Genomic DNA, 27,068 nt, shown 5'->3' with positions numbered 1-27,068 from the left:
AAATTCAAAATGTTCAAGGTCATAAGTTGCTAAACAACCGGCTTCACTTTTTATTTTATGATCAACATTAACTTCGCCTAATTTTAATAAAGCATCTCTTATATGAGTAGTTTAAAAATGCAAAGCTTTAACACATTCAGTGCAACTTTCCTAACGTGTTTGTGACAATGATTTTAGAGTTAAATCAGTGATATGATCTTGCAGAATTTTTGATCTTTTAGTTGAAGAAGAAAATAGTATGTAAACACGTTGTACCACTCCAAAAAAAGATGTTGCTTTAGAACAACAATTAGCCATGTCACAAATGACCAAATTAGACTATAGCAACCACTAAGGAGTGTAAAATGATCTAGGATTAATATCTATAAACCTTTTTTGCACACCTTGATGTTTGTCTGTCATATTTGATCCATTATCATAACCTTGTCCCCTTAGATTACTAATATCAAGTCCAATATTATTTATTTTATTTGTAATTGCATCAAAAAGACCTTTTCTAGATGTATCATCTACGGTTAAAAATTCTAAAAAATATTCAGAGATTTGTATCTGAGTTGATGAAAGATCCACACATCGTAGCACAAAAGGAATTTGCTCTTGATGACTAAAATCTGGAGTACATTCAAGTATGATTGAAAAATATTTTGCATCAACAATTTTTTTTAATAATTTTTGTTTTAATTTCATTTGCTAGCAAGTTTATCATTTCATTTTGTATTCTATGTCCAAGGTAGTGGTTATGAATTTCATTGTCTTTAACTCGTTGAACATGTTTTTGCATTATAGGATCAAATTCTGCAATGATTTCAATTATACTTAAAAAATTTCTATTATTTTTTTGATATAACTTTTCATTTGTTCCACGATAAGTTAAGTTGTTTCTTCCAAGAGTTTTAACAAAAGCAATAATTTTAAATAATACATTTCTCCAATGTTCTCTGTCTCTATTTATTTGTTTTTGAACATCTTTGTCAATTGTTTTCCCTTTTGACAATCTTAATTCTTCATGTTAACAATGTGTTCACTACTTGTCTCGTGATTTTTCAATTTATAACTAATATTTCTCCAATTCATACTACTTTCATTAGCCAATTGACTTGTACTAGGAAGAGCATTAAATAATTTGCAACAAAAACAAAATACTTTTTTCAAGTCTTAAGAATAGACTAACCATCTTTTTTCGCGTGTTTCTCTATTGGGCAACTTTTGAATGTAAAGGGACGAAAAAAAGTGTCATAAAGATTCATCCTTAGTAAAATTTATATCAATAAGTTTAACGGGACCTTTTTCAACCAATCAAAAAAAGACTAATAATTTAGAATATAAATATTTACTTATATGCCATATAAATTAGAAAATATATTAACAGATGAAAAAGAGATGAATAAATTAAAAATACATACTTGAATATATTATGCCACTAACAAGAGCTAATCATACAATGAAAATTCAAAACTAAAAATAAAATCAAAAACAAGGAATAAGGAAGTAGGGTCAAAGTGAAAAAATAATTATTTTATTATGTTGATAGTAAAGTTAGTTGATAAGAAAGTTTCAGACGAAAGTTTCAATATGATATTTTAAGAAATCATATTTTAGTGAAAAACAATGTCTTTAATATCATAAGATGGTTTTTAGTAGAAAACAATGTCTTTAATATCAAAAGATCCTTCCAACGGTACACTATACTCATCATAAATAGTTGAATCATTCTATGATTTTAATTGACAAGTAGTACAATCAACACAGATATCAATTCAAATTTCAAAGAGTGATTACTAAAATTGGAAATTAAAAATATTTTGGAGGCTTTGTTTTGTTTTTGTTTATAATTGCAAAAAGTTTAAATAGTTTTTATAATATATTATTGTGTCTCTGTACCGTAAACATTAAAATAAAAGCCTACAACAAAGACTTTATGTGTCTCTCCCTTGGTCGGCTTTGGTCAATATGACTCTCAGTTTCTCCTTATCGGTTAGTGTTGGAAATGATGATGCTTTAATGAAAGTTTATTGGAAATAATGATGACATTTATGAGAGCTAGTGTTGTTGTGAATTGAAAAAATTGAGAAGTCTCACATTGGAGGGATATCACACACTAGTAGGGTATATAAGATGGAGGTAATGAACTTGGGGAGGGCCCCAAGGGGCACCCCAATTTTGTGAAGGATGGAGAACGCAAGCAATATTGACCACCACACACGCACTGCCGCCGCCGTCTGGCCGTCCGGCTTGGCCCGGCCCGGTTCGGCTTGGGCTTTGGCTACGTGGTGTATTATTATTTTTTGCATGAAAATTAATTAATCATTTTAATTAACTGATTGCTTGCGTTTTATCTCTAATTGAAACGTTAATTACGTAACTGCCATCCACCGAGTCATATCTGATCCAGTCTTCCTCCCTGAATTTGTGTGTCTGTTTTTGCCCGGTCAAAATCCTAATCTTTGGTCTCACGTTTCCTTTGTTGTCTGGTCAAAATTCAGAGTCAAATCCCTAAGTTTGGAGCGCACGTTTTGGGGGCTTGGAGCGCATGTTTCTAAGGGTCACTACTTGGAGCGCACGTTCTGATGATCCATGGTTTTCTCAGATCCTGTTGTGGATTTCCTCTATAAATAGAGAGTTCTCCTTAGTTGGAAAATCACACCAAAAGCTCTTCGTATATGAGGTTTTTCTCACTTCTCCCCCTTCTTACTGCTTCTTCTCTTTCTTTCGAGTGGTCTTTGTGCCATATTAAGAGCGTCAGTCGTAAGACTGCCATATTGAGGGTGTAATTCTAGAACGGTTTTCTACAGTGCAGTAGAACTCCGATACAGAGTATCTAGGCTGTTTTATCCTGGGGACTTCGTGGTTGATAGTCTGCCTTTCACAATTTTGGACAGTGCCTCGAAACGTCTTAAAGAGAGCGACCTAGTCCGCGACTCATCCCAGTAATATTTTCGGTGGCATAAATTGTTTTCAAAAGTTTTCGAATTTCTAAAACAACAGTTAGTATTTGAGAATATAATATTAGTTTTGGATGCAAATGCATGGTGTTTAAAGCAGTAGTACATAGTTTGAAGACACTAGCAGCAAGCAGTGTAAGGTTTTGAGCAAAGTATAGTTTGTATCGTTATCAAATTGGTTGCTAGTTACAAATGACCAATGGTTTCCTATAAACATTTTGTGAAATGTTATTTTCCTTTGTTAGTGGTGTCAATTTCTCTATAAACAGAAAAATTCTAGATGCACAATGACACTGAACTTGGATAATTAATATTCAAGTTTATTTGTAAATATTTTTTTTTATGAACAAAAGTAATTAAAACAATTTTATTATTTAAATATTATTGTTTGATATATTTTTTATGTAAGTCTGCAATTAATTTTAAGGTTTTCAAAAAAATTCGATGAGACAAATCAAACTTTAAGTTTAATGTGATATACACTTTAAAATTATTTATGTAATATTCATCATATTTACTTTGATCTTCTTCTTATTCAAGTTATGCAGCATACTCCGAGCATAAATACTAACAAATAATTGAAAAATAGCAATTGCATGAAATAATAAAAATAAACACATTATCAATATGACTGAGTTTGACGATGAAAAATATTGCACACATAATTCTAAATAATACATTAAACATTAGGTTTAATTCGTTTCAACTAATTTATTTTATTAGATTAAAATGGGAATATCAGCCAACTGTATGAAGTTTTTTAGGATTGAATTGTATATTTTTTGAATTATTTAAATAATGTATTAGCCAAAAGAAATATATGACACTTAAAAATGAAAAAACAAAGTTATAAAAAAAAAAAAGATTACAAACTACATTTTGTGGCAGCTTCCAACCGATGCAGTAAAAAATAGATCAATTAGCGTCGGTTACAAACCACCGCAAAAGAATGCAATTTATGGTTGTCCATTACTGGGGTTTTAACCGCTGCGATCTAAATCCTTCATAACAATCGCCTACATAAAATGAGGCAATTTTTAATTTGCCATTGGTGGCAATTAGAACTGTCGCGAAGTTTTAATAGTGGTCATTCCAATAGTTTCTTTAATCACAGTAGAATGATCTCCCGACATCTTAAACCGCAACATTTGCACCACCACTGTGAGTAGCATTTTGTGGCGGTTCTAACCACCACAGTTAACTTTTTCGCCCATCACAATATCTTTGGTTCATGTAATAAATATAAAAGAAGAGATAAGAGAAACAACAAAAAAATATTAGAGTTTCAATAAGAATGACCAAAGTTAAAAATTCTAAAGTTACAAGTAGAATAAATATATAGTAAAAACGTAAACGGACTAAAAAACTAACTTAGAAATATATAAAGTTTAATAGCCTAAATCCAATATAATATTATCTAACACATACATTAATACCTTTTTATTGAATACAAGGGTAGTAATCATGTCCATAAATTATTTACCCAAACTTATCAAAGAACTTTACGAAGAGAGATATAATTGAAGATGGAATATTGAAAAATTAAAAATAACACAAAAATTATGTTCCTAATTAATATACATTAACACAATAAAAAATCGGACAGGTAGACGCTTGTAATATATTATTACAAATATGCCCTTTTTAGTTATGTCTTCTTAAATTCTTAACTTATCAAACTAACTTCTAAAAAGCAGTTTTTTTTTAATTCTTAACTTTTCAATTACTAACTTCTGCCATTTCTTTGCCTAAAACAAATTTATATAATTTATTTCTTTCTTTTTCGGTGTTCCCTTTTTTTCTTCTATTAATTTTTACATTGCAATTAAGCAATATTTAGTGACAATTGCAAATCAAAATATTCAAGCGATGCGAGCAATATTTCAAAGAGATTTATTCAATTATAATTATGATTTGAAGTTACCTGTTCACATTAACACAATAAATAAATAAATAAATAAATAAATAAATAAATAAATAAATAAATAAATAAAGTTTGGTGTAGCCTATTTTTTATCAAAAATATCTTCACAGATTTTTTTTTCTAACTCGTAACGGTAACCATCAAATAAAAAAAAATCACCAATAAATAAAAAACAGAGAACACCATTGAAAAAAGAAAACCACCAATAAATAAATAAAAAAAGAGAGAGAATTGAAGAAAACTATTTAAAATAAAAATATAAAATATTAAAAAAGAATTAATTAATATAGACAATAGAAAAACGAATACATATACAGAGTGTACATCTAAAAACTAATATTAAAATAACCACCAAAGGTTGTAGAGAAAATAAATGTCACAACAGAGTACTTCAGGAGCATTAATGAACTGTTTTTACAAGCCGATCAATGCTTTGGCCTACTATGATTTCCACTAAATGAGGAAGTTAAAGTGTTTTTCCTTTGTTACAAAATCAACACATAAGGAGTATTTCGTGATGTATAACATTCCTCTTTTACAATAAAGTTATTGATCACAATTAAACAATTTCTTATCATTACAAACAAGTATATTGTACGGTTTTATCATAATATAAATGAGAGCATGGGTCAATTTGTTGGTTCTTGGCAAAAAAAAAATATCATATACATACAAACAAGAGATCTATAAAAAAATATAATTTCATTTTTAAAATATAAATTAAAAAACAAATATATTTAATTTAAATTTTTAATGAAATATATTAATTTATGTTTAAATTTAAAGCGAATGAAGTATAATTTAACTATAGGATGATTATTGTGTTTTTATATATTTTTATATTGGTTTATAATATAGAGTCCTAGTTGTCCTACGAAGAATCCACTATCTCCAATCAAAGTGCCGCACTCGTGACTCCTTGAGTCTTCACGAGTGGATAAATCACAAACCAAAATCATACCAGATAATAGTTAGGTCTTCCATTTCTTAAAAATTATTAATATTATATCATAATATACAAAGCATGGGAGTTAGTTACATCTCAATTTTCCACATTCCCACTTCGAACAAATAATTTCAAATCTTTTTTATTCCCATTCATTGTTGATTTAGGTACTAAGAATTGAGATTTTAAAAATCTATTTTAAAGTCAAAATGTCCGACTAATTTTAAAAAATAATGTAACAATTTAAGGATTTATAAGATTTTTTAAAAGATTGTTACAATAACAATTTTAAAATTTCGATTTCCTCAAATTTATATCATAAGAATTTTAAAATTTGAAGAAACTTCATAGATTTATTAAATTTTAAATGATTTTTAACAAATATACAAAATTATAAGATCGAGGTTTAAGTTGAACCAATTTTTATTGATTCGAGCTGAACTCAAGTTCGACTCATTTCTAGCCATAACCTTCTTCATCACCACCCACCCACCTCCAGTCAGTGTCGGCACCACTGATCATCCACCTATGATTACTACCACCCTTATTACCACTAACTACTCACTTCTGAACACCCCGTTGCCACCACCACCCACTCTAACCACCATATCCCATCTCCGACCACCGACCACCATCTCCGGTCACCTCCACCACCATCACTCATTCATCTCCGGCCACTGTTAGCACCACCGACCACTCACATTTGACAATTGCCGCCACCATCTCTAACCACCGCCATCACCACTGCCCATTCACTTATGACCACCGCCACCACCACTGACTATCATCTCTAATATGTCATCACTATTATTCATCCACCTCTAACCATCGTTGTCATCTTTAATACCTGCCACCATCACACCGACTATCCACCATTGTCGGTCAACCTCCGACCATCATCTTCAACTATCAACTATTTTTTTGACTAATGCAGCCGTCATTGATGACTGATCACAACTACGATAAACATTTTCCACATCTACCAATTTCAATTATGGTTGTTAAAATTATTATAATTAAATAAATTATAATATTACAATTTTTGAATTATGTTAAGAATTATAATTAAATTTTAATATTTTATTTTCAGTTATTTTTATATGTTAATATTTTTTATATTTGAGATATTCATAATAATTAAAATGATTCAACTTAAATAAAATTTGATTGTAATTTTTAAAAAATTTAAAATGAAAAACAAAAAATCACCCCGAACATCACTTCATTAGTTGTATTTTGTATTGTGTACGTTGTAATCTTATAAGGTGTAACTAGTAGGGACACTTGTCGTTTCTACGGCGTATCATTTAGAGAAACTCTTCTTTTTAAAAAAAAAAACTTTTCTTAGAATATATTCCATTTTATTTTGTTCATTTCCCATATTAAAAAATTATTATAAAAAAATATAATAATAATTTTATTAAATTATTTATATTAATAATTAAAATTTATATCTTAAATATAATATTTTAAAATAATATACATTATATTAAATTATTATTAGACGGCTGAATCAAGAAAATAACAATAAATAATACATTAAATAATTATATAATAATTTGTGGACGTTTTCTTGGGACTTGGGGGGTCTTTCTTTGTCACATTATCCACACAAAAAAGGTGACTGGCCAGCAATGGGCAAAGCATGTTCAATGGGCTATCGCTGGACCTCACAAGCCTTCCATAAGTTCCATTCCATTCACACCTGGATTTCTAATCTTGCTTGCTTGCTAAATTGATGATAATAAGCAAGTATCTCTTTTAATTTCATATATTTTGTTTTAAATGTCTTATCAAAGTCAGATAATTATCAATATCGACTACATGAATGTATGTAGCGGCTGCTAGCTAGAGCAAACTTAGATCCTCTATATATTAAAAATTTATATTATAGATCATCATCTCTACAAAAATTAACTAAATTTGAAATCATTTGATTAATCATCAACATTAAGTATTTAAAAATAAACAACATTAATTTTAACATATCTCATTCACATCAAATTGTTTTAAATTTAAGTAAAAAATTGTAAAAATAATCTAATGTGATATAAATTTTTAGCCTAAGACTTAATTTTTTTTAATAAATATAAGTATTACTAAAAATAACTAAGCATATAACGTTAATTAATCCAAGCATTACATAACGTAATTGAATATATCTCTTTTTCAGGGGTTGGCCCAATAATTTTTAATATTTTTTTGAACAATTCAAAAATAAATATATTAAATAAACATTCTAAACACAAGAAGTGCTTAAAACAAGAACAAGAAATTTTTTACAATGTTTCTACTGTATGATCAAAATAAATCAGAAATACAAAACTAAACCACTCAACAAGAAGTAAAATAATTAACCACAAACGATGTCATTCTAAGGGTTGAGAGCTCTATTGGTTATACCCATAACAAAATCTTGTTATGGCATTTGATTCACCTCCATGCTATAAGTTTAAATTGTTCAATAATAAGATTTGTATTCAAAACATGTGAACGAAAAATCGTCTCATTTGTTGATTTTCAAATCGCCCACGTCACTGCAAACCAAACTAAATTAATTATTCGACGCATTATACAACCGCATGAAAAAAAGTCATCAAATTGGTTAGTATAATTGATTACATCTATATGAAAACACCTGATAGTCTAAACCAATTCAAAATATCATACCATATGAATCAAAAAAGATAGCAAACAAAGAACAAATGATGGACTGTTTCAACTTCCCGCAACCTGCTACACACTGTTGATCTTCCAAAGAAATGGTTCATCGGCGAAACAAATTATCCTTGGTAGGTAACCTATTTTGAAACAAACTCCACACAAATAATGATACTTTTCATTGGACAAAAAGATATCACACTAGGTCTTGAAATGGAGATGCAGTGACACATGCGACAAACTCCTCGCAAAGCACAAAATACGCCTCCTTTACCGAATACAATCCTTCTTACGTATTATTACAGATCACTTATCTGCTACATTAACTTGCAAATGAATGTTAGTCAATAAAATCCTACACTGCTCTATTAATTCCTCCTCCCACAAAAACAATTGTCTCCGCCATCTTCACCCTAAAGAAACGATTTAAAGTAGATTTTAATATATATAATATTTTTGTCTATATATGTAAAAAAAACTTATAGAAAAAATTTATAATAAGAAATAAATTTTGTTTGTAAGGTTAAAGTAGGGCTTTTATTGCTTTAATAATTAACTTTATACTTGAGCTAACTTTGATTTGTGTATCTTAGTATATCTGATGTGACGTGATATGGTTGCATGTAGGCCAAGGGCAATTCTTGTATGAACACAAGAATTTGAGCAGATTACATACACAAAAAATTATATCTTTTAATTATTTTAAAATTATATATTATTTAATTAATGTTTTTTTTACTTTTATGACCACACAATTATTCGTAGGCCAAAAGGCAGGACAATTTCTTGGAGTACTAGTGGAAAAAAGGTCGAATCTTCTAAACAAAAAGACATACAAACCAGAAAGAAACAGATTAACGATGTTTACCTTTGTCATTTCTAAGGGGTCCATTAACATGTGTTTTCACATTATAATGAGTAACATCATCGACATCCTAGTTCCCACGCTATGACCCATAATCTCAAAGAAAAATGGTATATGATCGAATATATGTCAATATATGTAATGTCTCAAACTAATTAATTACTAGCAATCAATCAACTGCTCATAAAAAGCTTTGATTGGAATTTAAACGAGATGAAAACAACAAACGTTGCTTATAAGAGCCGGCACACCATTTGCCTATCACAACCAAACAACAATCATTATAAAATATCATTGATAATATGCAATTCCATTCTAGACTTAAGTTGATTAACTATAAAGGAGTTCAATTATCTAACATTGATTTAAGGATGACTCGTCGTATAACCTTATTCTTAATAAGTACCAAAAGATATTCAAGTCAATGGGATAAAAACCTTTGGTTATCCACTAATTCATGTCATTAAACAAGTGGTACTTAACATATACATCTTCTAATTATGTGTGTACATGTTACATAAAAATGGATTAATGGTGAACTAGTGTAGATCTTTGTGTTTACTTCATTTCATTTTCTATTTATACCAATTTATTGCATCTTTCAGTTTTGTAGATTTTTAAAATTTATACCCTTCAACAACAAAACTCGAGTATTTGGTGTCTTGTGTGAGCTAAAAAATAATGTGCCCTTAATAATTTGAATATCATTCTTCTTGTTCTTTTTTATTATAAAATTATTATTAATTTGTTCATAATTATGATTCTAATAAAATATTTTGATAGAAATCACGGTAAGACATTAAATCTATTTTGGGAAATAGTAAATCATTCGTATATAAGATTTAAATAATTTTAATTTTAAAATCTCCTTTAGTAGATGAGACAATAATAAGGATAATTAATATTACTCTATACATGTTATGTATACATTAGAAAAATATTTAAACATTTTCAAAGAACTTATCATCATAAAACTTAATTTTGATACAACTATTAAAACTTATATAATGACTTTTAATTCTTGAAATATAATTTTATTATCAAGATTATGAGAGTTTTCATAATTTCATGTTATTATGAAAGAATGACATAAGGCTTCTACTAGTGAACACATATGTAAGTACGGGTACTTCTAAAACAATGAAGAATCCATATTGGGTTTAAGATTATCGGATACTTACCCGATATTAGTACTCATACCGTGTTCGTGAGTATTCTATATTTTTTTTTTATTATTTTATTGCATATAAAATTGATAAATTTTTATATATTAATATAATATTATTTTATATTTAATTTTATTTATTGGTGTAATTAATACAATTTAAAAAATTTAAATTTTTATTGTGATTTTATTTGAAAATTGAACAATTTAACTCTTTTAACTAAATTATATTAAAAAAAAATCATGATATTATAAATTACGTCAATAATGTTTTTTTAAATTGTGCTACATGAGGGGGTCCATATGCATCAGCCAACGGGCTTTGAAAGTAGTGATAATATCATGAAAAATTTACTCTATATCTTCAAATTTGTATCTATATCCCCACAAATTTTTAAAAATATTAAATATATCTTTAATTTTTTTTTACCATTTTACTAGAAAAAAAAAATTTAAATTTTCCGGTACAAAAAGTTTCTACCGAAAAATTATAAAAATGATTTTCGATAAAGAAGAGTAAAAAGTTGTGTACCGGAAACCTTTAAAAAAAAATTCGGTACAGTAGGAGTTTACAGGAAAACTTGTGAAAAAGTTTTCCAGTACATACCAAATTTAAAAAAAAAAAAACAAATTTAAGTTTTTTAAAAAATAACTTATTTACTGGAAAACTTGAAAAAAGTTTTCCATAATGTAACTTATTTATTAGAAAATTTAGAAAAAAAATTTTAAAGTGTAACTTCTTTACCGAAAAATTTAAAAAAAGTTTTCCACAACATATGTTGTGTCCCGAAAAACTTTGAAAAAAAATCCGATAAAATTAGAGAAAAGTTACAAATTTTAAAATGTATATGAAGATAAAAAAATAATTTCCTTATATTTATGGGAATAAAGGTTAAATATAGGAAGTATAGAGTAAAAATTTCCAATATCTTTTTGTGCAGATTTTCGCGGGCCCTATATAGCCTGAAGTAGGCCTCTTGGTATAAGACTTCATCAAGCCTTAGTTCAAGTTCGAGTTCGAGTTCTCGAGCAATAAATGTGATCCTTCCTTATTTGTGTACACTATGAGTGGTGGTACCTTGTGTTGCTTTGGCCTGTGTAGATTATATTTTGCTCACTAACTCCTAAAATTATAAGGCACTACTCATCAAGGTCTCCCCTACTTTAATCGAACTCTCATTCCATTCGCTTCTCTATTTTAGCTTATAGAGAATTCGATTGGGGAAGTTGATGATCGTGGTTGTGGTACAAATTTATGTCTTCGAATGCTAAAAAAACAAATGTTTGTTGCCTGTTCTAGTGTTGATGTTGAGTATTGTGGTTTGGCTCATACAACTATTGAATTATTGTGGTGCATGTTCCTTCGAAAACACGTTACTTTTAAGTTGGGGCGAGAATAAGTTAGGTTGAATTAAATTATACAAATTTAAAGATTAAAATTTTAGTTAACTTAAATAATAAGTAAAACAAAAAATAACAAAACATTAGTAAAAAAAATTGTTAGGAAAAACTAGAGATAATTAGCGATAACTATCTCAATAATGCGGAATATTTTTTTCCCCATCTGTGAAGATAAATGGTCAAACAAAAAATATAAATTCATAGAGCAAAAATAATTGACAGAAAATTAAATATGAGACAAACACAAATTTGAGAGAATAAAAATTACTGGACTAGTACAGTAAAAAAACCTCTACTGTAATAATTAATGAGTACACCAGAGTCTTCCTAATAATATTAGTGAACATCAATCAACAATAACAATCTTATAATACCCTGATAAAACTACTCAAACTATATATTAAAGTAACAAACTCTGGTAGAAATAACATACTGAGTTTGTAGATCAAGCAAATTTGCTACACACCTGTTACCACCACCGGAATCAAATCCTTATTTTTCTTCTCTAGCAGCCGTTCTCTTTCGTTTTAATTTATAAATCCCTTTTTATTTCCTTCACGTGAGTCAAACCCAATATATATATTTTTTCTTTTTTTATTTCAATAATAATAATAATACTAATGATAATACTAATACTAATAAAATTAATGGATTTCACTTGGGGAGTGAGCCCACCCAATAAAAATATATTTTAAGATTAATTTAATTTAGTATCGTAAACAGGCAAATTTATTAACTAATGAAATTGAGAATTTATCATTATTATTAGAGTTTACTTAACTTTGTGGTAGTTTAAAAGAAATAGAGTTTATTTATAAATTAACTCATTTGTGTAACCTAAAGTTATAAACTTATAATAGTTTTAGAGTTTACTATAATCATCATTTCTACTATTTGAGTACTTCCATCATTTTACTGTTTTATTGAAATTGTATCTGTAATTATTTCCGATCACTTAAAAAAAACACCTATGTTTAATTCAAAATTCACTTTTTTTTTTTACAGAGAAACTACAAATTTTTATAAAACACCCTGTAATTGCTAAAGAAAAACACCATTAATGAACATATATTGCCTCAAAAAAAAAAATGAAGATATATTGAACACAATAAATGAATTAATTCACCACCTAATTATGGTAATACAAGGACGGCATTAATTATAAAATGGTCTCCATATAACAATAAGCTATTAGTTACTATCAAGGGAGAAGGTGACAATTGACATATATGCGGTTTAATTAATTTTGTTGCCTTTCTAAATTATAATACTATTGTTAGTTGCATGATCATATCATCCAAGACAAAGACCGTTGCTATCACTAAACGTACCCTCCCAATAATTACTTCTCTTGATTATTATTTCATCAACAACTAGAGTCAATTCAACTTACAAAATTCTGGTTCACATTTATTTGGACTCAAGTTTTTGTAATGTCTTAAGAACTTAATTTATTTGATAAAAAAAAATTAATTAAGATGTCCTCTTTGTACAGCTAGTGAGAGTAATCTCTAAAAATAATTGGTATTTATTTTTATTTTTATTTTAAATTCTCTAGTTGTTGGAAAATAGAGTTTATTAATTTAAATTTTGGTCATTAATTTAAATTTTGGTCAACAACTAGGTCAAGTTTAGTCGAGAATTATTTCGATTAAGATTCTAACTCAAATTATTTTGAAGGATTCGTTCTTGATTGAATTTCATCAACTACTTAACCTCAATTATTTAGTTAATTATTATTTATTTATTTATTTAATTAATTGATATCACCTAATATATATTTTTTTTAAAGAAATGTTAACAAGTACTCTAAAGAAATTTATTAAATAACTTAATATAGAAATTTTATATTAAAAAAGTATTGAAAGTATATTTTCAAATATTTAAAAAATTTAAAATTTGTTATTTTTAAAACAAATTCTATTTTTTATTTATTTTCTTAATAAATGTACTTAGCAATTTCTTATTTTCACACTAAGTCAATGATAAAACCACCCATCAAACATTTAAAGGATATGTGTCTATCTAACACTCATTTGACACATCGAATTGATAATTAGAAGTTGTTTTTCTATAAGTTAAGGGTGGATAAGCCTCACTAATTATATTTATAAGGTCATAACCTCATGTAATGATTCCTCGTAGGGCCATTATTGAGATTCTTTATAAACATGAGACATACAGCTAGCTAGTGTCCAGTCTTCAACTTGGTTGTTCATAGGTCATTTCAATTCAAGGTTGCGTGTCTTGCACGGTCTTGATTAATAGTTCTATCAATTAAGGATTGCAATTGTAGCCATATAAATAAATACTTTCAAAAATTAATAAGAAAATCTAAATCCTTAATAATAAAGGATTAAAATTGCAGTTAAGTTTATTCATTATATCTTATATCTGTATAACATATATATTATTTTTATTATCATTATTATATAATAATATTTGTAATATATATATATATATATTAACACACATATATGTCAACAAAAATATAAATTTTATCTTACCTAATAATATTTAGGCTACAAAACTAAATATACAAAAAGAATCACAGTAAAAAATAGTCAAATTAATATTAAATATGATGCCTGTTTTTATATAAATATGATGCTCAATAGTGATTTGTGATTGTGATCATAATATTTCCATGCGCTTTATATATCTTTTTTTTATTACAATCTTTATATAGCTAATTAATTGGAAGAGAGTGAAAGAGAAGGCATTATAATTTCTTGCAATTATATTGATAATTAATACAAGAAAAAGTAAATAAATAAAAAAACCAAAGAACTAAAGAGCTTGTAATATTTCTTCACTAATTTATTTGTTTAGCATTATGAGGCTGACATAATTTGGCTATAAAGGTTGCTCATACTGTTTTATTGATTGAGCAAAAATCCAATTACTTGTGAACTTGCATTTAAAATTTTTATATTATACCTCCTACAATTATCCTACCCATATTTTAATAGAAATCTTATTTTATCTTTTTTTATAAAAAATAAGAATCACTGTTTTCTTTATAAAAAATTGAAGACTTGAAAATTTTTGATAAATTTTCATTAATTGTTTTTTTTTTTTAAAACACAAGTTATTAAAGTGTATACTGAAAAATTAATTTAATTTTTTCGGTACGTAAACGTGTCTTAAAAAATTTAAAGTTTAAATTTTCCATTTTAAAAAAATTAAACTCTAAATATTTTGGAATATATTAATTTTTAAAATAAAACAAAATTACATAACCAAAAAACTTATGAAAAGTTTATCGGTAAAATAAAATTCAAAACAAAAAAATCGTTAAATAATATGTACCGGTATGGTATTTTACATTTTTCAGTCAACAAATGTATTTTAAAAAATTTAAAGATTAAGTTTTTTACAACATATAAAATTCTAAATAATTTAACCTCTAAATGCTTATCATATATTTGTGTTTAGAAAAATTCAAACTTTAAAATTCTCCGAAATACAACTGAAGATGGTGGGGGTTAGAACAATTTTTTCTAATTTATTTGATAAATAAAAATAAAATGAATAATTTATATAAAACATGGAGCAGAAGTATCATTGTGGGGGTATAAAATAAAATTTTCATTGCTTTTTACTGCCTACACCATACTAAAATATGGGCTAATGAAGCGGCCCATATATTATGCTCCTCTTTATAGTTTGATATATTGTAATCAATTATAATACTACTCAAATATATTGAAAGAAATTATTATTTTTTGAACAACCATAGAAGTATTATTACTTTTTACTCTCTCTCTACATCATTACACAGTCAAGTATAAAAAATTATCTTGTACAATTTTGTATTTTCATATACTTTTTTATCTAATATTTACCGTATAAGTTTTAAAATACCTTTTGTACTTGTTCAAAAGAAGGGGAAAAACTGATTGCATCGCATTTTGGAAGTCTTTTTTTTTTTTTTTTTTGGTAGTATGAAAAATTTACTTAGTATGTAGATATTTTTTTTGAAAGAAATCAGGCGTCAATTAACTATAGCTACAAATCATTAAATAAAAAAAAAAGAGAATTTGTACCCTGCACTCCCTAATTTTATCTCTCATCTTCCATTTTTTTTTAATGACTATTTTATCCTTTTTTATTTTATATGAAATCATAAAAAAAAATTATCACTCTCTTTTCTCACCCCCACTTTCGAAACTTACAAAACTTTTCTTAATATTCGAAAGTTTGAATTAAAAGTGAATTTTATAATCTATTCGAAACTTTTGTAAAATTAGAAACTTTCGAAATATAATTTTACATAAATAATTACCAATTTCGAAACTTTCGATGAATATGAAAGTTTTGAAGTTAACATTTCTAGAAAATTTCAAAAGTTTGGAAGAATTTGAAACTTCTGAAACACATATCATTCGGAACTTTCGTTGAATCTGAAAGTTCCGAAATGAAAATTTCGAAAGTTTGGATGAATGTGAAACTTCCGACACACATATCCTTCGAAAATTTCAAACATTCGAAATAAGTCTGTTTCGAAAATTTCAAAAAATTTCAAACTTTCGAAACTTTAGATAAATTTGAAAGTTCTGAAGTGTGATTTTCCAGAAAATATCAAAACTTTCGAAAATTTTGATGAATTTGAAACTTCGAAATTAAATATCAAATTTAATACTATTAATTTATTACTATAAAAATATTATTATTTATTACTATAAATTTATTTTATTAAAAATTTATTACTATTTATTATTATTAATTTATTACTAATAAAAATGCATTTCGGAACTTTTCATGAATACCAAAGTTTCGAAACTAAAAAACTTTATATTTCTGAATTTTATATTTCGAAACTTTCAGATCGTTAGAAAGTTTCGAAGGTTTCTGCATTTCGAAAGTTTCATGTTCATGCAAACTTTCGAAAGTTTCAAAATTTTGGGAAAAAATGAACTTCGAAAGTTTCATGTTCATGAAAACTTTCGAAATTTGAAATATTAATATTTCGAAAATTTCAAAGATTCGAAATTTATATTACTTATGGATTTCGAAAGTTTCAAAGGTTCGAATGTTTGCAAATGTGATTCGGACAATTCAAACTTTCGAATAAAATGGATGAAAAAAAAAGAGAATTTTTTTGTGGTTTTTACTAGTAATATTAAGAACAATATGGTATTTTCCTTGATAATGGGGGGTGAGAGATACAAGTGGAGGGGTGCACGGTACAAAACCCAAAAACTAACTATAGCTACACAGTGGGCCAACAAAAAATGTAATTTGGACCATCAGCATACAAACCCAGTAATCACGAGAGCTTCTATCTGCACCCCATATTTTCATGAGAGATTATTTTTTTATTTTTAAATCTTAAAAAAGATGATAACTTTTACCATAATTAACTGACATAACTATATGTGGTTAACTCAATAATACATTTGGAGGGATAAAACAAAAATACAAAACACAATAAAATCCACTCATTTTAAAATAGTAGTTTTATACTTTTAATGTTGAAAAAAAAACAGAAACTTTTCATGATTTATAATGACCAAAAGTATGTGGTTAACCCAATAAATACATTTAAGACACAAAGCACACTATGTTGTTCCATTTTATGTGCATGACAAATACTACCATTATTATGGGAATTAGATATTCTCAAGTCAGCAATATCCCCATCCACCACTCAATGCATTAGTGATGTTGGATCGAGATCAAATCGATCAGATTTCAAATTAAGTTTTTTATTTAAAAAAATATATATATCAATTTATATAAAAATTTAGACCATTCAATCTCAAGTCAATTCACTAAATATGTGAAAATGTTACTACTGTGCCTAATGGACGGCAGATGATGTATAAACTATAAAGTAACTTTTCTCCTCAAAATGTGTTTTGATGTTTTAGCTACTCTAGGTCTAAAAATTACAATTTGATTAGTTGATAAAAAAATATCGACAGTATTGAATTAAAATTTTAAATACTATCTATTAGAATAAGATCATCATCTAAACACGTGATTTCAATTTAAATGTTAACCAAATCAAGTATACAAAATCAATTTCATCCAAAATATCATTTGACAAACAGTCACCCAAGCACATGAACTCACGGTTTAAAGTACAGTGCAATGCTGGCCATTTGGTGGAAAAATGCATACATCTAAGATAGTACATGTTCAACTTCCAGTAGAACAGTGACAGAGCATGTACAAGGCTACATACTACATAGCAATCTCCTAGTATCTTAATAGAGTTACTTACACCTGTGAGATTTCTTTCCTTTTCTTCTTTTTAAAGTATCAGCATAAGGATAAATTGAAGGCATTACATTATGCAACTACAAACAAAACTGAGTCCTACATACTTGCGAAAACTTGATTTCATAACCTTCCAATTCTCAAAAGAAAGAGTGGAAAAAAGTCTTAGTAATTTGGTGTTCGACTGAGAGATAAATAAAGTCTGACCAACGAATGTTTCAGTCAGAATTCGAACTCTGATAGATACTTACTAAAACTTAAGCCACCTCTTCTCTTTTTCTTTGCTAACAACTGTGTTTGAGGCAGAGGCATGAACTGCTTCAGCATCAGCCAAAGCCTTGCGGGTTTGGACTAATTTTTTCATGGCAGCATCATAGACAGGCTTTTCTTTTTTATTTGCTTCCACCATTTGTTCAAGTTTTTCAACCTGCGCCTTCAAATCCTTCACCTCATGCTCATAAGCAACCAATACCTTCCTATCCACCTTTTTACCTTCCCCTGAACCTTTAGTTTGCTGCTTCTTTGTTGATCCATCATGGGAAGCTTCACCATGCATTGCTAGCTGGTTGTTTATTAGTGTGAATACATCTGGTGCCGATTCTTCTTCTTCTTTTGCGGCACGATTTGCTTCCGCAAATTTCTTCTCGCGTTTTCTCCTACCACCTCTGGTCCGTTTCTTCCTTTGCTTCTCTGTGTTCTCTTCCACTTTATGAGATCCAAGTGCGTGATCTAAGGACTGCTTTGGCGGTAGGACCTTCACTGGTATCGGATCAAGCATACCCTGACCAGTTATACCTAAACCTGTCCCTTCTCGATAACCCATATTAGCCATCATTTTGGATGCTATGCCTCTTGTGTGGTTCTCCCACTTTGCAAATATAGCAGTTTCAGTTTGAACACCTCTCTGTAAGTTGGTACTGTCCATAAATCCTAAACCTTGTGGTTCCTCTTCCTCGGAGTCGCTGTAATCGGATTGTTCTAAGCTGAAATCACTATCTATGTCACTCATATCTGCATACTCAGATAATACCATTTCTTGTGCACCAAGCTTCACAGAACTTCCATCATCTCGGAAAACAACTTGTCCAACTCCATCTTTTTCGTCCCATGACTCAAGCTCAGCTTCTCTCCAAATCCCTGCATTTGCATTTGAGACGGCCCATATACTTGATCCCACAAGGGACGACTTCCAGATTGTCGGGACATATTCCTTAAGGGAGGACAGTTGAACATCAACTCCTGTGAACATAGAACAAAAGCAATTACATACATAACAAAAGATATGAACACTATTAAAATTAAAAAATAAATAAATAAATAAATAACCAACAAGCAGATGGTATAAATATAGGCAAATGCTATGCAAATATCTTATATCTCGATATTATCTTAAAGTATCATAAATTGTCTCTTTTGTATCATCAATCAAATGAAACTATAATAAAATTTCTGTCTTTACTTTTTTCTTCTTCCATCTATATATAAAAATCTTATAACCTCAACAACCATAAAACAACAACCACAAATTTGAAAATAGACTTATGGCATGCTGAAATTAAAGCATCATACCAAGATTAAGAATCCTGTTTTGAGGGGGTCGGGTTTATTATGGACCAAAACAACAACTAAGGGGATTCCATGGCATCTAACCCTTCATATTCTCAAACACAAGAAAAAGTCAATTGAATTAACATTACAAAGTCTCTAATTTGTTTATTTTTTTTTCTTATCCTAACTCCCCAATGCTCTTGTGTGCCTCAAAGCAAGTAGAAACTCAGGTATATGGAAGTAACTGAATGTGTAAAGCAGTGAAGCATTTCATCCCCAATGCCACAGATATTTAATTGCGAAAGGATTGCCATTTAAAAAATAAATGGTAAACACATAGCCCGCAATGAATCTAAATGAAATTTAGATGTAGATAGGAATAATTATACCACCTTGATCTAGGTAAAAGTACACAAGCCACCTATATATTTCATATTTTTAGATGTTAAACAAAATTTATATTCATAATTGAAAAACGTCATTATAACCTTGTGATGATCACCCAAGTTATGTCTAACAATAAAGTAAAACTTGGAGCCCAGAGGTTTATTCACATAAACTAGCTCCCAGATCTGAACAAAGACTTGACTCATCAAGTTATCAAGGAAATAATGGTCCATATGCTCTCATCGAATATCCGCACTTAAAAATGCAAGTGTCACTAAAGTTTAGTGAAAGAGTTGATTACAACAAGGTCCGTGTGAATTCACCACTAATCAATTCAATTTTGGTAAATTTGCTTAATATCAGCAGCTTACCATGGGATAGGCGACAGTTACTACCAAATCGACATCGTTGTTGTAAAAAGAACTTGCACATCTGCACTTTGGTGTTCTAGCATTAGTAAATGGCATGAAAAACAATTGATTTTATTGAATAATCTAGAACCTAAATTTCGAAGAATAAAGATACTAAGATAAACATCTTCAAAGAAGTAGCAATTCCATTCTACTTGACACACATATATTATCCATGTAATGGCACTATGGCAGATGAGGTTACTGTGAAATCCTTGAGAGCCTTAAAGATTAAAATTGTAAGACGAAGCAATGAGACACAAAATGACAAACAAAATCAATATACCACAATAAAGAGCTTTTTAGCTTCCAGATTTTACTTGTTAAGAATAGTTCATTGATGGGGTGATTGGAAACTCGAAAACAAAATAAAACAAAAACAAAAAATCAACTTCACTTATTAAAAAAATACTGAGATTTGTCTGGGATTTTACTAATTTAATAAATGAAATCATTTATAAAGGATGCTATGTCTTATGTAATATTTAATGATATCTATAATGTATCATTTTTCATAAAAATTATTTCTTGTTGTATCTTATTCCAAAGTTTCCAAACACTAGAAAAAAGTTAAAATCTGAAAATAGCGAAAAGCAGCTTGTTTCAGACTGCCAATCTACGTTAACAAAACACTCAACAACAACAACCAAGCCTTAAGCCTTTATCCCACAAGTAGGGTTGGCTACATGGATCAAATGACGCAATAATGTTCTATCATATAACATATCTCTATCCAAATCATTAATTTCTAGGTCTTTCTTAATAGTTCCTCTTATAGTTTTTCTAAGTCTTTCTCTACCTCTTAACAATTTGACTACCCTCTATCTTATTTACTCTACTTACCACAGAATCTACAAGTCTCCTCTTTACATGGGCAAATCACCTAAGCCAAGTTTCCACCATCTTTTCTAAGATAGATGCTACCCCAACTCTATCTCTAATGTTGTCATTCCTAATCCTATCTCGCCCAGTCTTTCCACACATTCAACTCAATATGCTCATCTCTGTTACGCTTAATTTATACCCATGTTGGTATTTTATTGCCCAACACTCCTCCCATACAACATCACGGTTGTACAGTTGTGCGATAAAATTTCCCCTTCAGTATGCACAGTACTTTTTTATCACGTAGTCAGTCACAAGCCCAGTTAAAAGGAGGGGGTTGTGTTAGGCAGTCGACCATCAACGAAAAACTTAGTCGAATCTTTATGACATTAACAAAACACTCATATAAACAATATATCAAATGAGTTTCTAAAGCCTAAAGAATAAATTCAAAGTATGATGAGAAAAACCTAATCTGTTGAAACATCAAATCAAGAATAAGTGCCCAGATAGCTGCACGATTGTATAATATTTTAACATGAATCCTAGAAATATTTTTCCTTTTTCTATAAGAGAAGTTGTATTACAATGAGAAAACAGTAAAAACAGAGGAGGGTAAGGAATCCCCATACCAAATTATAAAATAAAAAATGAAAAAAAAAAGTTTCATAAGCATGCCATTGGTATAATGAAATGCAGAAAATTCCATTATCTAGGAAATCTTGCCAATTGTCAGCAGAATATTGGTCTTTTTTTAAGGTTGGCTTATTCAAACTTTGACATTACATAAAAACCCTATTTTGCAATAAGATTAAATCTTTAAGAGCAAATACGCTCCTAGGGTGATTGCAACCTTCAACTGGAATACCCGATAAGAAAATTCTAACTTACCAAAAGATGCTTACATAAGGTATGAAATCTTTATTTATAGGTTCTATGCACACTAAGGATAAGAGGGGGAAAGAATCAAAAGCAACTAAGCTAATGAAAACAGAAAACATAACCAACATAGCTACCTGACACCCAACTAAATAACTACCCCAATAACTAATTTCTAACTTCTAGAACTAATTCAACTAATCTAAGTCTTAGCAGGAGGGGTAAGGGCGGGTGAAGAGCAATGGGGTATTGGAGACAGCATATATGAACTTATCATTTTCCTTTTTCCCTACTTATAACTAAATCTAGGGAAATTTAGAAATAAAGCATAATACCATCATATTCCTGTGTTGCCTATTTTTTCTCATCTATACATCAGATTCAATCCAAAAATTGGCAAACTGTTGTTATTTCAAACTCCCTTATTTTTGTAGTTGTTACAGTGAAGGAAATTGAGGATGAGAAAAAATATATTAGTTAAAAATATAAAATAGAATACTAAAATCTACATTTAATCGGCAATACAGAAGAAAAAAGAGATATACTTGACCCAAGATAATCTTACATACCATCATATTCTCAGATGTAGGAGTAAGAAATGAAATCTTTGCCATTGAATTATCCAATTGCACCACTTGACCATTGTACCAACACCCATTTTTGTAACGGAATCTACATTTAGATCCAACAGAAAAGCATTTTTCCTCTGGCGGATCTGGTTCAACATCTGCAGGATCAAGTGGCTCCACTTTCTCTTCCGAAAAAATATTAGTACTATGCAGCACTGTGTCTGCTTCAGATAATAATCTTGCACGCTTTAGGTGAAGAAGTCCTTCCTCAGCATCCTTAATTACCTGAACAAGCTCCTCATGAACCTGTGATGCCAATTTTAATATTCAGTACAAAAATAGTCTCGGAAGTCTTAGATTGGCTGTCATAATCATGGTAGTCAAAATCAAACTCCAGGCCATAGAATCAATACAGTTCTGTGTTTTACACCAGTTTCCAATATCTCAAAAAAGCCTGTGACTATGTGAGAATACAATTTGCCAGGATTGGAGATGAATCACTTGCTTATTTGTAAAAGCACACTGAATCATGTTTACCATCCATTCTAAAATTCATCAAAGAGAGCTTCTTTTTCCACCCCTCATGGTTTAAAAAAACCACACGTGTTCAGAAGTATACTTCTGGACAGGGACAAAAACTGTGTTCTGGAAATATACTTCCTGGCGGCATAAAAACTGTGTTTGTTTCCTAGTATATATCCAAAGTGACTTTGGGGGTGGGAAAAGAAGCTCCCTTCATCAACGGCATACTGTTCGGTCAGACTGGAGAAAACAATCAGGCTACTATTTTTAACCCACCAAGACTTAAATTACCAAACCTAATAATTCCTCCCTAATCCCTTTCAAAATTGTCTTCCTTGCAACTCTAATATTGAGTGTAACTACGATGATTGATGCAACTTTTCCTAAAGCAACCCAGTACCCTCAGTCAAAAATGATTCAATAATTAAATCTACGTGAATTTTTATTTATTTATTTCTATTCTAGTTAAATCCTCTTCATGCATTCACTAATGTATAAGGAGTAACATTAGAAATCTGTTTTTTCTCTACTCTATTCACAAGAATGTATATAAGATTTTCAACAAGATTTCAGGGGAATTGGTGCATTTTTATTCCATTGTTTTAGGCAAAAAACCAAGAGAATAAATCTGAATAGGCTTTCGGTTCTATTTGTATGCCAAATGTTGCCTCCTTCTGAATGTTCTATTTGCATGCCAAATGCTATGCAGTGTTATCGGTTGCAGATGACAGAGTCAGACCATGGCGGAAAGCCAAAATTGGCCATTTTAAGCCAGCATAAAACTCCATGGAGCCGCACAAATTGGCAGTGGCGGTGTCTAAATATCTGCTACCGCAATCCACCAAACCGATATTTGACAACATTGAGGGTCTGTTTGGTTGGAGGTAAATGGAGGGGAGGGGAGGGGAGGTGATATTTTAAAAAATGCATTTGGTTCAATTTTTAGGAGAGGGGAGGAGAGGGAAAAATCCCTCTAAAACTGCTTCCCCCCATTTTGGAGGGGAGGCAACCAAAATAACTTATAAACCATTTCAAGTCCCGCTTCTCCCCCTGAACCAAACATAAATTTAATTAAAATATCTCCCCTCATCTTCTCTCCCCTCATTTGAACCAAGCATATCTGTATTCTTCTTCCATCCCATGGCCTCCCTTCCGTGGAACCAAAGAGACCCTGGTGCTACCATCTTAAAACTAGAGACTCTCTCCTTTGATTGAGTTACGTAAAACCAAAGTATCAGACATTACACAGCACAGTAATTACTCCTAAACACACATATCAGTTAATGTACAGATATAGCCATAGAACAGAGTAAAACAACAGGTCAAATGGATTTTCCAAGTCATGTCAACGCAGAAGACAAAAGAACCCTAAAAATGACACAAGAACAATAAAACAAACCGAACCAAAACCCTCCATTTGAACTCAGCATGATTCTTCATTTATCCAATACAAGACTACGAGATAATAAGGAATTTAAATAATAAAAAAAACAAGAACAATAATAATTGAAGTTTTAGCTTCAATTGGAGATCCAATATTGAAATTCAAGATATTAGGTTGCACTGCGTTCCCAAATGGTGGGCAAAGAAAGTGAGAAATTGGGAGAAATGAGAGAAGGGACATTACATACCGAGAGAAGTTCGGAATTTGTTGGATCAAGGAGGAGAGCATGATCGATAGCAGCGAGAGAATCCCTTTGTTCTTGCAATTGAAGTTCAAGCTGGTTCTCAAGAACCCTCTCTTCTTCGCTACCCATTCCCACCACACACACTTTTCCTTCTTTTCCTTTCTCGCTTCCTTTTCACTCTATTAACGATCTTTTTTAATTAAATAAAAAATATCAATAACAAAAATTAAATATTATCTTAAAAAAAAAAGTTTAATTGATCTCTCTATTTTTATTAATTCATATCATTGGTCTCATATTTTAAAGTCATCAGTTTTGGTCTCTCACTTATCTTTTTTAACTAAAAAATAGCGATAGACATATATTAAATGATGTAAGATGCAATTTCATGATATAAAATTATCTAGATATATTAATTATTCATATATTATTAATTAAATATAAATATAAAAAAAATTAAGTTAAAGGTTAAATTTTTACGGTATGTTATATTGATTTTATGTAAGGTTGCTATTTTTTAATAAAAAAAATCATAGAGATAACTAATACTATCGACTTTTAAAATTGGAGGGTCAATTTCGTGAATCAATAAAAGTAAAGAGATTAAAACTGCAATTATATTTTTTTTTAACAAAATTAAATAGTATATTTGTCTCTAATTACAAGTTTCATTGTTGTCTTCGAATCCTATTTCAACTTATAAATATCTATATCATTAGGTTGGACTTGAGTTTGGAACTTCACAAGGTGTATATAAATTTGTGAAGGTAGATGTATCTGTATAAAAGAAAAATCATTGTCTTTTATTACATTATTAAAGAATATGTTTATCTACGTTATAAAAATCATTTATCGGTGTTGCATATGCAAAAACTCTTATTCCTTATTAATCTTAACATTTGGGAAAGATTGACCAAAGACTTAGCACAGAAGGTTACCCAATCAACTGTTAGCTGAAAATCCATCATTCCCCTTGCCTCAGCAGCTTGTTCAACTCTTAGCTGATTTTGTTGATCAATTATAGCAGTATGTTGTGTGATTGCAATAGCCATAGAAGTCATGGCTTGGATGGATCTTTCCATACTGTTGTTAGTTGTGTTACTACTTTCACTATCCTGAGAACTTCTACGAGTCATAGCTTCATATAAAATAAAGCTTGACAAATTAACAATATTCATTCTTGTACAAAGGATAGGATAAACTTATATTGATTCAAGAAGTAAACTTATATTGTTTCAAAGTCAATCTTCCTCTCGAAATAATTATTAAGGAGCTTGATGTTTAACAATATAATCTTTGAGCTCACTAAGAGTATGACCTTTGTAAGCAACGACCTTCAATTTATGTGCAATAACGAGCTCCAACCTAATCTAATTTGTGTGTAACCATCATAATATTGAAATTGAAAAAGCTTCAAAATCAAAATAATCATTGTAGATAAAGATTCAAAACATTCAACTCAATCATTATACAAAACAAATAAAAAGAGTTCAAAACATTCCAACATAACGTCTTAACTACTGAAAAATACATCGATAGACTTCCATATCCAAATTCATGTGGGCGTCTCATTATAGTCAACCAAACAAATCCAAAAGATTGTTGGAAACCCCAACCCTTTTGGTCATTGATTCCAAGGAAGATTGACTTTGAGAAATGTTGGACATTTTTAAATCTATGAAGATATGCGAATTTGCATATAAAAGATGATTAATAATAATAATAATAATAATAATAATAATAATAATAATAATAATAATAATAATAATAATAATAATAATAATAAGATGATGATGATGATGATAAACCCTACATTATTGAAATGGAAGAAGAAAAAGAAGAAAGGAAAAATCGTTTTTTCTGTAAATCCTTATTTAGGGTTTTATATTGTTGAGTCATAAATCCTAATCACCCACCAAAAATGACACGTAGGTAAGATATAACGATTGAGGTTGTAAACAAATGAAAATAACTAATATGACTAACGAAAATGACTAATGTCACTAACGAAATTAAAGTTTAGGGACCAAAACAGAATAAAAAAGAATTAAAAGACTAAAATGAAACCGCAAAATTTTATGGATCAAATGTGTAATTTTAGCCTTACTTATGTAGATGGAATTTGAAAATTTTGAAAGTACAAATTTATATAATAGAACACACTAATT

At 29.3% G+C, this 27,068-nt stretch overlaps 1 protein-coding gene across 1 annotated transcript; it reads right to left on the bottom strand.

Moving 5' to 3' along the window:
* Nucleotides 1-17,921: 17,921 nt before the first annotated feature.
* On the bottom strand, nucleotides 17,922-25,075 carry LOC101498033 (zinc finger CCCH domain-containing protein 22). Its single transcript, XM_004513833.3, has 4 exons — nucleotides 24,904-25,075; nucleotides 22,751-23,056; nucleotides 20,439-20,499; nucleotides 17,922-19,371 (listed from the first exon to the last, which is right to left on the bottom strand). The coding sequence occupies exons 1-4, from the start codon at nucleotides 25,027-25,029 to the stop codon at nucleotides 18,383-18,385; spliced, it is 1,482 nt and encodes a 493-aa protein (XP_004513890.1). The 5' UTR covers nucleotides 25,030-25,075; the 3' UTR covers nucleotides 17,922-18,382.
* Between the last annotated feature and the right edge of the window lie 1,993 nt (nucleotides 25,076-27,068).

Source organism: Cicer arietinum, chromosome 5 (genome assembly GCF_000331145.2).
Source record: "Cicer arietinum cultivar CDC Frontier isolate Library 1 chromosome 5, Cicar.CDCFrontier_v2.0, whole genome shotgun sequence".
Lineage (NCBI taxonomy): Eukaryota > Viridiplantae > Streptophyta > Magnoliopsida > Fabales > Fabaceae > Cicer > Cicer arietinum.
This window is presented reverse-complemented; position numbering and strand designations above follow the sequence as displayed.

Coding starts and splice junctions, on each gene's coding strand:
- LOC101498033 (XM_004513833.3), bottom strand. CDS start 25,029: ATGGGTAGCGAAGAAGAGAGGGTTCTTGAGAACCAGCTTGAACTTCAA. Junction 20,500..22,750: donor CTACATCTGAGAATATGATG/GTATGTAAGATT, acceptor ACCAAAGTGCAG/ATGTGCAAGTTCTTTTTACA. Junction 19,372..20,438: donor TAACTGTCGCCTATCCCATG/GTAAGCTGCTGA, acceptor CTATGTTCACAG/GAGTTGATGTTCAACTGTCC.